The sequence below is a fragment of the Tinamus guttatus genome, unplaced genomic scaffold (assembly GCF_059628265.1).
Source record: "Tinamus guttatus ecotype Peru unplaced genomic scaffold, ASM5962826v1 Tinamus_guttatus_pri_ptg000140l, whole genome shotgun sequence".
Taxonomy (NCBI): Eukaryota; Metazoa; Chordata; class Aves; order Tinamiformes; family Tinamidae; genus Tinamus; species Tinamus guttatus.
In genome coordinates, this window is record NW_028288674.1 from 922,416 (window position 1) to 940,520 (window position 18,105).

An 18,105-nucleotide genomic window follows, 5' to 3' on the forward strand; every position below is an offset into this window, starting at 1 on the left:
ATCCATGTGTATGCAGTAATAATCATTTAAACATTTTTGGTGTTTTGAGCTCATAAATATCTCACAATTTTATCTTGTATCCAAGTTTTCCAATGAAAGTAGCTATATTTTATCCCATTGATTAGCAAATTCTTAAAAATCGTTATTGTGTTACATAATAGAAGCTGAAAACTAGAATGCTTTTTTAAAGCCACTAGGTTATTAACATTTCTAAAGTGGAGAAGGGATTCAAGAGTCTTGTTTAAATATTTATCATTCATAATTAATAAACATCATTGTCAGTGAAGTATCAGTCTGTAGTGCTGTGACAAAAGCTGTCATATGAGCAGAGTCACAAACTGAATCATTTTATTTTCAACAGATGATTTGGAAAGTTGAAGATGTAAATTAGTTTCTTTTCTCCCACCTTTACACAGCCAAGTATAGCCAAACATGACATAGAATTATCCTAGAAGGTGAAATTAGAGTGCTTCTCTGTAAAATGATTTGGATAGCAATGATGGTTTTTTGGTAGGTGCCTTGCTTTTCAATTACTTTTCTTTTATTTCCTAGATCACATAGATGAACGAACAGTCTGTAATGCTATTGCGCCTGAAAAAGATGTGGATGGATTTCATATTATCAACATTGGACGTCTGTGTCTTGATCAGCCTTCTGTAATACCTGCCACTGCAGCTGCTGTGTGGGAAATCATAAAACGAACAGGCAAGGACGTGTTTTTTGTTGTTTTTTTTTTTTTAAGTAAAAGCAAAATGTGAATGAGGGGTATACAGTATGAGGCAGATGTAAGTTAACAAATGCAGGCCCTTTTAATATATTAAACTAATAAAAGAACAAGGATTTAAGGTTGTTCTAAATAACAGAGGCACCAAATAAATTGAGATCCTTTCTCAAGAACAGAACTATTCATTAAGAGCAGGCAGTCATTTGCTTAAATAATATAGAAGATCTTCATGGAGAAGGGGTAGAAACACAGACAAAAGTGACAGTAAATGAGAACATTTAATTGCATGTTAGTAGGGGGAAAAGAATAGATGTTTTAAATGCTTTTTTTTCATTTTATAAGTATAATACAAATGCTCAGCGAAGAGAATCTAAATGATGATTCAGATCAACTAAGTTAAGTGCCAATTTTGTTTCTCTACTGTAAAAGCTGAGAGTTGGGATGTGGATTCATCCCACAAGTTCAGCCTTGTGAGTTTTCATGTAAGGTAGAGGTCAGCAATCCACAATGGCAAATAATTACATTTTTAGAGTTGGGAAGATGGACTTAGGTATCTCAAAACAGCAGGCTACAGCTTTGTTTTTCTTTTTCTTTTTTTTTTCCCCCCTATAAGGAATACAAACATTTGGTAAAAATGTTGTTGTAGTTGGAAGGTCCAAGAATGTTGGAATGCCTATTTCAATGCTTTTACACACTGATGGAGAACATGAAAGGCCTGGAGGTAAGTCCAGGAATGTTGTCCAATGTTCTAATGCTCCCATATATGAAAGTGTCCACATAAAACTAAGGAGAGGATTCAGATAAAATGAGAAGGCTTTTTTTCTATTCTACAATATTTGCAAGAAGGATAAGGAAATTCCTTTGCTGATAATATCTCCTGATATTTTCTCAGGAGGCCGAGGCAATATCCAACTGGACTCAATATTTGCGGATATTTAATAGTTTTTCGAACACTTGGGATAATACCTGAGAGTGTGGCCTTAAAGAGCAATGGAAGTTCATTTGATGTTTATAAAAACTAATAGCTCTATCCCTTATCCCCACACTTAGGTAATAGTAATTTCAAATTAGTCATATGTGTGCATGCATACACACATACTCATAAAATATATATTTATATATATGTATATAATATACACATAGTAAGTGTTTTATATATACTTTTATATGTGTGTGTATATGTTATTATTTTTGTACTGTGTACAAAAATAGTACTATGTACAAAAATAATTACAACCCAACTGTTTTGTACTATGTTAGTTGGGTTGTAGTTATGAAACTATGTAGTTGTGAAAATAGCTAAATGACCAGGAAAGTAACTTCTCAGTGTGAATTGTATCATGGCATCTCTTGGCCTGTGGCATTTTTCTGTGGTTAAGTTCATATCCCCCTGGAAATTAGGAGTTGTAGTGACTTTTTTTTTTAAATTGCAGGCATGGATGTACTACTGTAATTGTGCTGTAGAAAGAATAACAAATATAATTTAAATAGAACACTGTCCTCCTGCAAATTTAGTCTGATATTAGAAACTTAAAAGGTTATGTGTGCAAATGAGGTAAACATGGATGTTTAATTCCAAGTATATTTAATAGGAGTAGAATGAAATCTATTATTAATATAATGAAACACTAAAAGCTTCTTACTAATCATAGAGTTGGCTTTTCCTCTCAGCCTCTGTGGGAAAATTGCTATTTCAAATTTCTCTTCATGTTTGAGTTGTAATTACCATCAGTGCATAATTTTGAGTACATTTCCATTCCCATGAAATTCACAAGGATTTTTGCTATTTATTCCAAGCATTAGGTACCATATATTACTGGAAATGCAATTTGTGGAATATGACTTATATAATGCAGAAGTAATGAAATTGATAAACAGAGATATTGTGAAGTGCTTGCATGGTTTGAAGACAGAGTTTTGTTCTTAAGCTGTTTTTTTCTCCCTCTCCCTCCCACCCCTGCCTCAAGCAGCCAAGTAGTGGTATCCAGTGTAAAACAGCTGACAATGAGAAAATAAAAGAACACATGTCATTCTTTCATAAGAAGCAAGCATAAGTAGGTATGTTTAGTGTTCAGTGTTGTAAATCCTTTTGAATTTGGGGAACTCTAGTGCAGTCTTTGTTCCTGCCTCCTGGTCTGGACTGTCTTTGAAGGTCTGATCTACTTCCCCGAGAGGCAAGCCTGGATGTAGTGGGAAGGGAAGGCAGTATTGTTTGGCAAGAGGAGCACTGGTTTCAGTTGTTTGGCAGTTGTTGTCAAAACTTTTCTATGTATCACGATAGAAAAAAAAAATGAAACAGTTAAGATAATTTGAGCCAGAGCACACATACTGCTGGCACTTAATTAGGTCAAGGAGGCAGAGCTGTAAGCAAGTTCGGAAAACTGAGCATAACCAAAATAACAGCTTAAATAGACTAATCTTTTTCCAGCAGTGTTCTTAGCAGCTAATATAAGAGCAAAATTTGCATGTCACGGTCACAGACCAGTCAGGAACATAAGAAGGGGTAGCTTTGGCAGGCCTTTAATGTTTCTAGATGCATGCATTTTGCAGTTCAAGTGAATTATGTATCTAGTATTCTGGCCTTGTGCTTTATCATAGTCAGAATTACACTTTTTAAATTTGCTATTAAACCAATGCTTTCTTCTTAGGAAAGTATTTTGAATAGATTAAAGCTGGTAATACAAGTAAAGTGGAGGCTTCCTTTTTTAAACGACGAGTGGGGCACCAAACAAGAGATTTTAGGTACTAATAAAGAACATTCTCAGCTTTATCAGCCAAGATAGGGTTATATCAGAAATTGAGAGTGATTTGATGAAATCACACTTATGAAAAAGTTGTACAAGAAACTTGGAGGGTAGGATTTTTTGTTGGTGTGTTTTTTCTCCAAATGATAAAATGTAGAGGTTGGAGGTCTGTCTTCAGCTGTAAATGTTTTGCTTGTAGAAACCCTAATATCCTGCAGATGGCAGTATCTAGTCACATAGGAAAACAGTACCTTTACAGAACAAATTCCCCTGTCTAGACAGGTCATTAAGACCATCTCTGTTCTCTGAACTAGTGATCGACTCAGCAGTATCATACTTAATTTTACTTGATAAATATCTTCCTGTGTCTTCTTTCAGCAGAAGTAGCAGTATTAAAAATAGCTGTATATTTTCTGTTTTTACATGATCACAAATAAATGAACAAGCTACACTTTCTTTTGTATCTGTAAGCCTCTGGACCACTATTTGAAAGGTAGGGATGATCTTTTTGGGTAGTGAGAGCAACTATTAGTTGACAGAAGCTGACTACAGACGTATTCTCCAGGGGAAAGTTGTACTGATTTTTATATCCTAGAAGTTGGGAATATTTATACCTTTGGTCAATATTTTCTTCTCAGTCTCTGTACTGAGTGCAGTCATAAGTACATTGTTGTGTATATATCTTTGGGAGTTATGATAGGTGGTTTCAGGCAAGGTATCTTTATTTTCTGGAGACCATCAAAGAAAAAAATGTAAGCTGTTTGTGCAGCATGCATGCATCTCACTCATAAGAGCATGTGTGTATAGCTGATGGACAAACAAGTTGACAACCTGAGGAACAATGCTTTAGAGTAACAAAGTGAAGAGTATGAATGAGAACCTGTTCCTCTTGTTTGAATGGGCTACAGTTTATTGATAACCAAAGGCGAGCAAAAGCGAAGGCTGAAGGAATATGGATGTGCAGGCTTTATGTATTGGTTAAGATGGTGCTGTTGAAGAAAGGTTAATGAGAAGATGTTTTAGTATGGTGAGCTCTATAAACTTTTGATGAACTTGGATCAATGAGAAGTTACTCGAAGTTGGTCAAAGACTTACGTCAGTTCCCCTAAATTCATGGAACTGTTCATGCACATTTATACTTTCCTTTTGCCAGTAACTGAAAATGTCTTCATCAACTACTCATCAGGGAGACCATATTAAGTGTAGAGACTGAAGGAGGAGAGGTGGTGCCTGAAGGAGAAGAGTAATCAAAGATGAGGGAAAGGGCAGAGTAGTCAGAGCACAGACAGGTTGAAGGTGAGATGCTTGAGGAAGAGTGTTAGTGAGAGGAAGCACCGATCTGATAAGTGAGATGCATTCCTGAGGAGACAAACATGGTGGCAATGTCTGAGATGGCAAAAGCTTTTAGTGGTTAATAATACAGTTTAGGAGATTATGGTGTATAGCAGATGGAGATTAGGGGTGTAGCATGTGAACACTATGCGGTACAAATAGCTGCAAGGGAGAGAGAGAGAGAGAGAGTTGGCATCAGAAACTCTTTCAATAGCTGTTATCTTTGCTGTTTTCCAGGTCAAGGGATCGCCACACTTGATTTTGGATGCAGTATGACACTTCAGTCACTAAGCCCATGAGCCTTCAGTTTGTGTGTATTGCTTTCAACTCATTACCTCCATCAAATAGGCTTTCCAAAACAAAGTTTTTCATGACTTACTAGGAGGTGGTTTTTTTTCCTTTGTAGTTTCTTGCCATTCAGGAGCAGGTCCCAGAACTTCTGAATTTGCCAAAAAGGTTATGGGCTTCCATTTTTGATTACTTCAAACACTTCCTACTATGGTATAAAGTCAGGGTTCAGCAGCTGTTGTTTTATCAGGATATACAAGAGTCGGAAAGACATGTGCAAAAATCTATCACCTTTTTGTCCATTCTGTTCCATTCCTGTTGCTGCATTTCAGCTATTTAGAACAACTACTTACTGTATTTCAAGTCTGTGGAAAAACATGTGTGTTTGCTATATTTATTATTTACATAGTTATGCTAATAACCATTCTTAGATCCATCAAGTTAGAATTATACAGATCATCTAAATATTGATGCCGTTCTTAATTGTATTACACATGTATGTTCAAGAACGCCTGCTGTCAATGCAATCCCTGTGTGTTCCAATCAGCAGAGGTATTTCACTATCTGCTCCTTGCATGCAAATATTGGTACACAAAGTTTTCAAGAAAAGACCCTTGGCCCCAGATTACCATTTTTGCCATAGCTACTAGACTAATTCCCAAAGCCATTAGATTCTACAAAGAGCCTTGGTTGTCATCTTTTGCTGTTGGTCAGATGATTAGCCGTCTTAAATCTTGAGGGAGGAAACAGCAGTAATAAGTAATGCTGATTCACTTGATTCGAATTACCACTTAGTCCTTGAATACTCCAAGCATGCCGAAAACACGGGACAAAGAAAAAACTTTGTCTCCAGGGTAACTCTGTTACAGAGGTGTGTTAGAGAGGCAGTGAAGACCTTGGTCTTCCTTCTTAACTGTATGAAATAATGTCAAGGGAGGCATCTAGGGAGCTTGAGGACAGATGAATGACAAAAGTGGTTGAGGACCACAGTATCATGGTCATCTTGAACTTGGTCTTTTATTTTGTCACAGACTATTTAGTTGTATGATGCACAAAATGTCCTTATTGGGATAATTCGTTTGTACCTGATAATAAATGCCATGCAGGAATCTTATGTGTTGATTAATTGTCCATCTCTTAAATTTCAGGTGATGCTACAGTGACTATTACTCACAGATACACTCCAAAGGAGCAGCTCAAGATCCACACTCAGCTAGCTGACATTGTAATAGTAGCTGCAGGTAATAATAATTGTCCTTAATACTCCAGTGATAATGTTTAAAACTTGAAAAGATCAGTGTCTGTGTTGGTTACACTACCAGCTACTTTACTTGTCTCGCCAAATAATTGGTGTTCATGCCTGCTGAGGGTGTTGCAGTGTGTAGGTTTTCTTGTTGTAAGAAGGGCAAGTGATTTGTCTCTTTGTTCCTGCCCTTTACATTTGCAGACTCATAAACTGTTCTCATCACATGTGACACCTTTCCCTTAGGGAGACTTCAGAGTGAACTCAAGATTGGGAACCAGTCAGTGCTTAGTTTATACAGGTATAATTATGTAAATTAAAACATTCTCTGTACAGTGCAAAAATCATGAGTCATTTAAATGTTGACAGGAAGGTTTCTTCAAATCAGCTGGAGGCTGCATTCATAAAGCAACAATATGTTTCTTTTGCTGTTAAATTTAAGGCAGTTTTGATAAATTAATGGTAGTTTTAGTAACATGTTTTTCATCTCTGATTTTTTTTTTTTTTGAAATAATCATATAAAGAGGAAGAGAATAATACTTGCAAAAGGCAGGGCTTTGAAAGATCACTGTGTTAATGTTTTTAAAGGAATGTAGAGTGAAATATTGGCGGTTGGACTTGCTTATATCCAAGAGAAGCAGAACTATTCTGAAACAATTTTTTTTAAATGTAATGTTAAATTCTTAAAGGAAAAAAAAAAGTAAATTTCTAGGTTCCCTTGCAGCTCCTAACATCTTGCTTTTTTCAGATGGCTTGAAGGACCACAGGTAGAGCTCTTCTGTCCTCCCTTCCTCCCTCTTCACTATCCTTATGACCAAATCGTGCTAACTTACTTTCTAGATGAAGAAAGATGAGTACATTTCTAACCTCTTCATTTCCTGTTGAAGTGAGATGTTGCTCTCCTTTAGGGCTTAACTGCACCATCTCTTTCTCATGCCAGGTCAGGAACAAGAAACAGCTCAGTTCTCCCACATGTGATTACTCAACTATTGGTCTAACCAGAATACATACACTATGAATAAAAAACAATAATGTGTGTGCTAAGTCAAAACAAGTGAGCAACATTTCATCAAAAATCTATGCTTCTGATTTAATCATAACTTATGGTTTTGCACTGAACAAAGTTTGTCATTGGTTACTTTTGCAGTTAAAACCATTTAATAGCGATTCAGCCATGTTTGCTCTTGACATTTTTTTTCTTCCTATTACCTGTTTACAGCAGCATGGTACAACGCTTGTTACACAATATGAGATATACCTGGAATGATGAAAAAACCTAGGGCTAGGTTGTGCAAAGAGTAGGCAGCCCTGCCCCAGTGGGAACTCAGGGGAGGAGTACACTTTGGGAAAGTGGAATCCCTTCAAGTTCTCCTTGTTACGTGCCAACTGTGCATATTGCACCCTTTGGATAATGTGGGTCATTCCCAGGAAATGTGTGGGGCCTGTTCAGTGAGAGTCGCAAGGCAGGTAACTTCTAGCCTGCTGGTTAGAGCAGCTGCTGTCATGGAGCACTGTGCAAGTAGGGCGAGTGGGGGAAAGCTTTGTGTGTGGGTAAGGGGAGAATTTCTGTTCTGCTCTTCCCATAGAGTGTTTTGGGAAGAGCTGCCTGCTTGCAGTATGGCCCCTGCCTTGGTGACTTACTGGAGTAAACATGTTCAGTCAGATGCAGTACCCCGACTGAGGGGACTCTTGGTTTCCTTGCATTCAGGGCTCTCAAATGCAGGCTCTTCCGCTTTTAATTTTGACTTTAAAAAGATTCATCTTTAAGTTAGCCCTCTCGGTTGCCCTCAGCCTTTGCACATCTGTTCCCCAGCTTTCTTGAGTATAATTATCCATGCGATTTATTCCTTAACCACTTGTTCCCTCCCAACTCCTTGCATCACGGCTTCCAACAGTGCTGCTCCCATCCAGCCTGACCTTCCCCACTTCTGCATCTTGTCTTCCAGACGGAGTTTCCTAAACCCTTTCAACGCCATGAAGCTTTTTGTCTCTCCAGTGGAAGCATAACTTTTCCAATAAGCACACCCAGCCCTTGGGATCCTGCCATGGATCTCAATCCCTTCCTGCTGTTCCAGTGGGATCTCCTCCATTACCATCAGCTCAGGCCTGTAGCAGAAGATAAAATGCAGCTTTTTGTGTGGTGTTTGTGTAGCTATGGCTAGATAGTCTTTACCTTATGATTTTACTGTTGCTGTCACAGCTTTGTAGTCTGCCTTATATGGGAGAGTTGACTTGTCTTCCTGCCAATTTTGGAGGGGAGAGCAAGGAGAGGAAAGGCCAGGGGTGCCAAATGCTAGATTAAATTCTACTGGGACTCCTTGCAGTGCCCCTCATGATGAGAACTGTGGCCCTTCTGTATGGGAATGCTGATTTGCCAAACTTTTTTTTATTAGGCAAGCAATTGCTTAGGGATCTGCTATCTTACACTGCTTGCACGTGAGCTAGAGTAGTGTATTTATTCGTCTAAAGTCTAGTTCAGCTTCTTTAACTGAAATTACTAATGGAAGATTTCTTTCCCACATTTTATAATCAGTGCATTTTAGGAATAGGTCTCTGACGCTTATCTCAATCTACTTGGTATGTAAAGTAGGCTTAAGTAAATAGATCTGCTCATTTGGTTTGGGGGTTAGTTTATTTGTTGCTGTAAAGTATTTGGCCTATTATCAAACCATTTTACAAAGGGTGTAACTGTGTAACTTCCGTTAATATGCTTCCATCCCTATCACCCACAGATTATTTACCCCCATAAGACTAAAGCATTATCCAATTGCCAGCCAGCTTGCAATTGATTGCATAAGAGTATGATGAAGTAGACACAGCCAGATGTTATCAAATGGCATAGGAAAGAATTTGAGGTCTTGGCTTGCTCAAGCAGTGTATCAAGCTTGTGTCCTATGAGGGAGTAAGAAAGGGAAAGCAAGAACAGTCTTATATCATCTATTTCCAGATGAAAAACTGGCTCAAATCTGCACTTTAAATGAAAGCTCCTGTACACCAACACTTGCCCCAAATGAGGCTACGCATTCTCAGAAACATATGGATTTGCATTGTTCTATTTTATTTTCCTCAAGGTAAATCTCTGACAGGGAGGAGACAGTTTAGATTCTCGTTTTGTTTGACCTGGTAATAAGAGTGTGTCTCCATTCCTCTCAAGGCAGAGAGATAAAACCAAGGGGATCACACAAGAAATAGGGCAAAATAAACAGAGCTTAAGTGATAGGAAATGCCAACTTCAAAGTCAAGTTAGAGGCTGCATAGCAGGAAAGAAATTTAGGAGGTCATATAAAGTGGATATGCAGTGAAGATTGCTGTTGCATTTTAGTTGTGATAGGCTAATGCAGGTGAAGTATAAGCCTCTTGTATTCTTGAATCTCAATAGCATATAGTTGCTTTGGTCTCATACTATTTTGCCTTTAAGGAGATGCTTTGTTTATTTTGTGTCTTTCCAGGTCTCTGGTCACAAGTCATGGCTCTGGTTGTAAAGCACTACTGATGTGTTTGTTTTAGATTTTTTTTTATAGTAATTAAAACTACTGTTTGCAAAGAGGTTTCCTACTAAGCTTTTATTCTTGAAGAACAAGGCCTTTCTGTAGATCAGGAGGAGCATGCAGTAAAACAGTTACCTCTCACTTTAGCACATTCGGAAAGCTAGAATAGAATGACCTTCAAAAAGTAAATATGTGGTGCTACTTGCACTTTGAAAAGCCTGTGGCAATGATGTTTAGTGGAATGTTTTTATGGTCCTAGCCTACTCTTTTTTAAAAAAAAAAAAAAAAAAAAGTGTTGTGCCATCCCTTTTGTTAATACAGTACAGTGCTTGGACTATTCCTCTGAGCCTTCTGTAGAGATGGAGACAGATAAATGAGCTAAATCTGACACCCACAATAAAAATGCAGGGTCCCACATGGAGCTTTAAATTGTTGGATACATCAGGATTTCTGTTTCTTGCAATAGTTTAATTGTATCTGCTTACATTCACTTGGTGTTCCAAGACCCAGTTCTTTTTCTGAAACATGGATGAATTCATGAAAAAATGGATGATTGTTACCTTGCCTTTGTGCAAGATAAGTATTTGTATGTAAATGTATATGCCTTCATTTCTGTTGAATTTCATAACATTTTCAGTGCTTTTCTTCTTTTTTGACAGTGTCAGTTCAAATCTAACTTGCGCTGCTTCAAGTAATTTCCAGATTTGTCTTACTCACATGTAATAAGGCTATCCACCACATCAGTGACCTTTTAAGTTAATACCTGGTCCTTGTGGAACCCTCTCAACACATGCTTTCATTTTGATAATAATCCGTTGGCGCCAGTTATCCTGCTACAATTATCACACAGTTTTTGCATCAAGTATGTTTTCTCAGCTATCTTGTGAGAAGTATATGTGGGAGAAGTTTTACTTAAAAGACAGATATTTTCTCTCCAATAAACAAAACCTGTTATTTTCAAAATAAAAAAAAAAAGGAAAAGCAATTGCTTTGACATTGTTTATTATAAGGTAAATCTGAATTAGCCTTTTTCCTTGTTAGCTTTCTAGCACTTGTAAATTGCTCCAGATTTTTTTCCAAGAAGTGAAAATAAACTAGTAGCATAGCTAAATTCTCTCATTAGGCTAGCATTTGATTTGTAATGGTGGTATTTCATGTAGTTTTTGCACATTGTTCAACAGCTCGAACTGTCTAAGATCTGCGTATAACAAATACACAGGAAATCAGAAAGCCAAGGAGAGTAACGCAAATTCAGTGCAGGTATTAAAATAGAAAAGATCAAAAAAAAATCCTTGGAGATAACATAATACATGATTTCTTTTAGTAGTTCCCAACACTTCTGTATCATTGACAAGAGTAACCATTTCTTGTGGATCACAACACATTTATAATTCGTTTTTCTTTGGAAATGTTATGGAGGTGACTTTCTGATGCAAACCAGCAGCGTATCTTTTATCATGATCGTTTTTTGACTGTGGTGATGATTACAGGTTTACCTAAAATACTCATATTAAAGAAACATTACCTTTTCTTTTGAAACATGCAAACTGTTTAAAAGTGGAAAACATATATATATATATATATATATAAAACTTATATATATAAAGCTTATATATATATAACTTACAGGTAAAAATGTCAGTGAAAAAATACTCTTTCCATTCATGCACGTGTGAGCACGCTCACCCTTGGCTGTAATTGGGAACCGATGACCTAAGACTATCTGGCCGTGTTAATCGAGTATGTCTTGATGGTTTCAGGTATCCCAAAGTTGATTACAACTGACATGGTCAAAGAAGGTGCAGCTGTGATTGACGTAGGCATCAACCATATCCATGATCCTCTTACAGGAAAGACTAAGTTAGTAGGGGACGTGGACTTTGAAGGTGAGTGAAATACTTTGTATATGAGCCTGTTGGGTAAATGTATTGTGCTTTGTGGTATTCACTGATGGTAAATGTTTGGAACAGCTCATCTCATTCAGAGTTTTTTTTAATATTTACGTAAGTGCTCTAAAGAAATATTTAAGAGAGAAGATGTTACTTTTAATTACACAGATGATAGGCTACACTGAGAAGATGGAGGTTATATGTGATAGCCCTATTGTGGTAGCAATTTCACAGAGAAGCTTGTTTCCAAGTTTCCATACTTGGAAACTTCAGACTTCGAGATTTGTGAATCAGTCTACTGTTTCAGGAGTAAGCTATAAAAATGGTTTTACTCTTTCCCAAATGTAGGGTCTCCCGCTGCTCACAGCAAGTGTTATCATATCACAGTATCTCATGCATCATTTTAGGTTTTCACTCTAACTTGCATTTAAAATCTTAACTTCTTCTTCAGAAGTTTATTTTATGCTAAGGTTTAATGTGGGTTGATCTTAAGCTCCTGAAAACCTTGGTCTGGGCAAGCCTAACTGAGATAACAAATCATGTTACATATTGATCTTTTTATGTTTAATGTGTTGCAGAGCGAGTTCACAATGTAATTTGATTAAATATCTCTGCTCTGGAGAAGCTGCAGACTGGAATAGCAGGATTCTTGCAGCTGAAAATTAAAGCTTATTGGCAGTGTTGCATATGGGAAGCTTAGACAGCATTTATCCACATTATTAATGGTTCTCAACAGTTCCTTATTTTGATAAGTATGAAAATCACCCACATTTTTTTTCCATGGTTATTAAAATCTTGGCTGGCATTCTGTCTGAAAGCTTAATTGTATTCAAAATATTTCCAGCCCGGTGCATATACATGAAATAACATCACTCCTTCAGTTCCTGCTCATTTTGCTCATACATGATACCTGTCTCTTAAAGTCAATAAAATTACCTGCACGAGTGTAGTTGAGTGATTGTCTCAGCATGTCTTTGGAAATCAGTAATTGCCAGATAAAACAGATTCCTGGTAGAGAAATACTTTTAAAATACAGCAGGAAGTATTTCAGTTATGTCCTGCTTGTACAATCACAGATAAGAGTTACTTAAGCTATTCAGAGCTGAACAAAACTGAAGTAGAAGGATTTTTCAGGATTTTCTGTTTTATTGTAGCAGATATAAAAACCAAAATGTAACGTTCAGGAACTTCATTATATTTACTTTTTGTTTGTTTGTTTGTTCATTATATATGACCTTCTGAATGTAATATAGGCCTAAATTCAATGGCCAGGCCATGATTCAGAGTTTCGGCAATGCACTTATGTGTCTTGTCATGTCTTCTGTGGGTTGTTCTCAGGATTTTACCTGGGGGGAGGGAAGATCCAAAAAAGAGGGAGGAACTTAAGATTGGATTATGCCACTACAGTTCCATATAGCATTTCTGTGTGCATTGCCAAAGGGAAATTGTCATTCATTAGTATCGGTGAAAGTTTCACTAAATCACTAGCAACAAAAATTCCAGTGTATACAGTTCTGAATACCAAAAAGTAAATCACCCTTGTGAAATACTTGACAAAGCAGTTACAGAAGGTAACCAGCTAGTGCATTTGTGTCCTAAATAATTATATCCTTTTCCTCCTTCTCGTCGTTGGACTGGATTTATATTTAAGCCGAAGTGATAATTATTTTTACAGTTTGAGGCTAGATGCTTAAATGGCTGGCACGACACAGAGCACCTGTTTAACAAAATTCAGCCTGCCAATATCTGTTCTCTCATAATTCCCTCCTATAATTATAAAAAATGTCTCAGGGTGTATCGGGGTAAAGCAGATGTTTAACTGGCACATTGTTGGTTAAACTTAATTTATAAGAAGTACCTTAGTATGGCTAACTTGACCAGGTGATCTGACTGCAAGTCTCCTGTAATAGAAATGCACTTCTTTAGATAGGTGACAACTGTTCTTATGTGGCCTGTTCTTAAAATCAAGGCAAGGTTTTCTTGCTTCAGAAATTACCTGGTAATAAATTCCGACTGCAGGCAAAGCAATTCAATAGCTGTCTAAAATAAATTTTCAAGTTATGAAGTCAATGTTCTAAAATCTGTATCTGTTGAGTTACCTGCATTGCTGTTGTAGGCGAGTGAGCTGCACGTGCTCACTCACAGCCAAAGAGCTTGTCCTTGGCAGCACCTGCTGCAGCGGGCTGCTCTGTGTGTGTGCTTGCACACTCAAGACAGGAACGTGCTTCAGTACTTTAGGCCTGACTACACGGGAAAGAGCACTAAGACTGCTAAGTTTACTTAAAACTGACAAGCACATTTGTACATGTCACTCCTTACTAGCTGCTGAATTATTTGGCTTCTTAGTCATGGCATCCATACAGCTCTGTGCTTGCCAGGGTTAACCATTCATTCCAGGCAGAAATCCCATGCTGTGGGATACTGGGAAGTACCTTTAAATACTGGATTTTCCATTTTGCTTATGTTCTCTCCTTTTTCTTCCCACTTTAAACTTTTCCAGGTTTCCAAGTAGGAATATCTGTTTAAACTACCTATATCTGTACCTCCAAGATACCTAAAAGTACAAGGCAAAAAACATTGTGCATGTGGCATTCCCTTGTGAAGCCCTGAGGTCCCAAGTCTGACATTTCTAGGATACCTCAGACTGAATATTCATCTCCTCATAAAAAAGCAGCACACTGTGTTGAGTGTGCCCCTATTTATGTTGGGAATTTGCCAAAATACATGGTCTGGAAAGGGAGCCCTATAGCTTCCGGGAACCACAAGAGGTAGAATTAAGTGGTCTCATCCTTCAACTACTGCCAGCGACATTTTTCAAGACTTTCAGGTAGCAAGTTGCAGTCCCAGAAAGGAAGAAAATGTTTCTATGAACAGGATAATGCATGTGTGGGTGTACTTTGCCCCATTTTATAGGACTTGTGTTGCCACAGCAATAAAAGTGGGGGAAAAAGAGGGAAGGAGGGCTAGAAGGACCAGGAGCATAAAATAAAGCAGCAGCTTACAGAGGACTGTAACCAGAATGGCTTCATTGGGTGGAGCACCATTTCCAGAAGTGACTGGTAGAGCAGGATAGCTCCGCGCTGGAGCAGCAGCCAACCTTTGCTATGGACGTGCCTCGTCGGAGCGCTGCCTGCCCCTGCTGCCTGCCCAGCGCTCCTGCGGTACCTGCAGGGTGGCAGTGGCTCCGCATTCACAGCTCTTCCTTGAGCTGTGCACCAAAAACCAGCATAAAGATTTTCTGCAGTATGAAGGCCAAGTGCACTGGCATCATCCATAAGTGATCCTACTCCTGGTTGTTAGACTCATAAAGACAAGGTCATGGAGGCTGGTAATGCAATGAGGAAGGAGCTTCTGTACTTTTAACTCCAATTCCTATGCAATATTGGCAGCTTATGAGGAGCTTTCCATAGGTGCTTGCAGAATTGTGTCATGCTCTTCATCTTCCTGGCACAGGGCAAAAACGTTGTCAAAAGTAAATTTCACTAATACTAAATAAAGCTGAACTAGCAAGACCCATAAAACCACAGTGTATTGTAATGTAATGTGGTTTGTTTTAAGGAACAAGAGAGATTTTGCTACCTAGACTTCTATGAATTTGATTCTTCCCATATCTGACAAAGCAGGTGGTAGAGCTGGTTGTGGCTGTCAGAAAGGTTGGCTGACTAATAGGTGACTGGTGGCAGCCAGGTTCTGGATTGAAAAGTCTGGGTGCTTCTTCACAGAGGGGAGTACTTCGTGCAGGGGTTTAAGGAATTCATTTATCTTACTAAGTTGAATTTCTGCTGCCACCACTCATTGTCCAAAAGCTATGGCAATATCCCATCCAGCTGTCTGTGCTAAGGATCTGAATGCAAAAGTTACTGTTTTGCATAATTTTGTTTTGTTTTTGTCTCTGAGATGCTCTTGTGGATGAGGAAAGATTTGTTTGCAGCAGCCTGTTCAAGGAAAGCTCTATGAGGATTTACATTTACAGCATGAGGACTCCATTTACAATGCTTTCAAATTTACCTTAATAAGAACAACAGGAGTAATACTATCAAAAAGAAGGAACTGGGAGACATTGGGGGATTGTTGGCTGATAGTAGCATCCCCCAGTGAATAGTGAGGAAAAAATGCAGAGCAGAGCAGCCCAGCATGAGGTTTCTGTTGTGGCTGGTCCTGCAGTGGTGCAGCAATTCCCAAGTAGCTTTGCAGAGACTAATGACACTGTGTGGAAACAGTGCTTAGGCAGGAATTATTCTGCATCAGTTAATGCAAATGCACAAGACCCAGACCTGCCTTCAGGTTGAGACTTGCCCTTAGTTTGTATGATTAACCCTATTAGGTGTCTGATGTCCTTAGCTTTAAAGGAACCTAGGAGTGAAGCGTGTTTGCAAAGCAGTGGATCCTGTTTTTCAAGGAAATAATCTACATTTCATTTCTTTTGAAGAATCAAAGGACAATTTTAAGGTTCTAAAGATGCTGTGAAATGGCAGCTCCTCCCCCATAGGCACCTAATTTGTATATTAGCATTTTGGGCAGCCAGAGAAATGCTTGAAACAACTAAATGTGTCTCCAGAAACCTAAGTTAAAGCTAAAGACTAAGATATTTTCATTTCTGAGAAGCATAAACAAGACCTAAAGGAACTGATAGTGCACCACCTTATTTGCCAGCATGAGCTCCGTCACACTCGAGCGCTGTCATAGAACTGTGCTTGGCCTGTTACACTGCACAAAGACAAGAAAATCTATTTATGTTCTTGAGGGCCAGGTTTTTCTTTCCTTTTTGGTCCCAGACATTCATCCTTGAAAATTACATTCACCATATTTACTATTATAGATGAAGACTTATTTCATGGTATTTCCCCTACTTAGATGCCTGTTGTTTATTTAAAAATCTGGGCCCTAGATGGCTTTTTGTGAGTAAACTATCCAGGTGGTTGTGTGCTAACTGATACAAAATACAGCTTCCGCCATGCTGACCCACAATGATTTCCATTTAAAATGCCTAAAATATTTTTGTATGTTAATTATTATGGTTTTTACTTCAGATGTGGGCACATTTTAGTAATTATGACATTCCCTTGGGAATTTGTAGTAACTATATTAACCATAAACAGCATAAACATCAATCTCAAATGGTAGGAAGTTCAAAATAGTGTAACTAATAAAAAGACAAATTATTTGGGTTTCAGAATATTAAGAATAACTGCCATGTGAGATCTTAATTTATTGCTACGATTTAAATGTAAAAAACCACACTGTGATTTGTTTACCTTTCCATATATTTTAACAGCATATCTGGTGATACCAGTGAACTAAGTAATTAAAACCCTCTCAGCAGTAATTACCAGCCCTCGTCAGTGAGATTTAATTTTCTGCTGCTCAGTTCAGTGAGATACATGCTGTTAACTTCAGCAGCTAATGGCCCCCTTTGTTGGAGGTGGTATGCTTTCCGTTAAAAAACCCAGAATCTATTAGTTCTTCTGTGTAATAAAATAATATCCAGCTTTTCCAAATCTCTTTTAGTAATTCTTCTTGCATAGCTAGTTGTTTTTAACAATAAAGCATCACATTCATGCAAAGTGAGTATACTTAAAGCAATGACAAAAATCTTGTTTGTAAGATCCAGCTTCCTAATATTCTGGTCATTGATCACTTCTTATGGTCAGCTATAGATTCAGCTTTGTAATGATTTGTGTGGAAAAATGTCTGCTTGTGCCAAATTTATGCTTGTTCAGTGTTTTACTCTGTGCATGTGCATCCTTTTAAAATGGTGTTTTGAAAATAGAAAAGCGCACTGCAAGGTTCAGCTGCATTGCAAATTTGTACCTGGCTCCCCCACGTCTTTTCATACACTTTGTGACAATAAGTGGGGTAAGTTTCTAGGAAAATATCTCCAGGCAAACGAAAAAAATCTCTCACGGTGGCATTTTAGAGAAAACTCGGTAGTAACCTGGTTAATAATGTGCCATTGAGAATAACCTTTATTGGCAGTAACTGCTCATTACATTTTGTCAGATGATGAATTCCCAGTCAGTTACATCTAGTTCTTTTACAGCTAACCTGAAATTCCAGTTGATTACATTTTGCATAAGAGATATGAATATCAAGTTGTGATTTATTGCTGCATTATGTTAATTCCTAGCACAAAGAAGTAAATTAGACAGATGTGACCTTAATCCCTTTTTTCTATGTTTGTCCTGTCTTCCTACTGTTTTTTTAATATGCCATACATATTGATCTCTTATCTCTATTGATAGTCTGACATAGTTCATTTTTCAGGCTAATTTACTTCTTAGAGTTTTCCTTGGTTGGAAAATTTAGTAAGATCTGTGCCTCCAGATCCAAACATACCAGTTACATAGGCAAACACCGTCAGAATCAAGAGACTTTATGCGTAAGACAGAATATTTCC

The 18,105-nt window shown here is 37.8% G+C and overlaps 1 protein-coding gene across 2 annotated transcripts in view; it reads left to right on the forward strand.

Moving 5' to 3' along the window:
* Nucleotides 1-18,105, forward strand: part of LOC104565064 (methylenetetrahydrofolate dehydrogenase (NADP+ dependent) 2 like) — a 45,004-nt gene that overhangs the window by 15,335 nt on the left and 11,564 nt on the right. For both annotated transcript variants that reach the window (XM_088521967.1, XM_088521968.1), the window contains exons 4-7: nt 553-705; nt 1,338-1,445; nt 6,237-6,329; nt 11,580-11,705. In XM_088521967.1, coding sequence (XP_088378093.1) covers nt 553-705; nt 1,338-1,445; nt 6,237-6,329; nt 11,580-11,705 — 480 coding nt within the window. The remainder of the gene's footprint in view (nt 1-552; nt 706-1,337; nt 1,446-6,236; nt 6,330-11,579; nt 11,706-18,105) is intronic.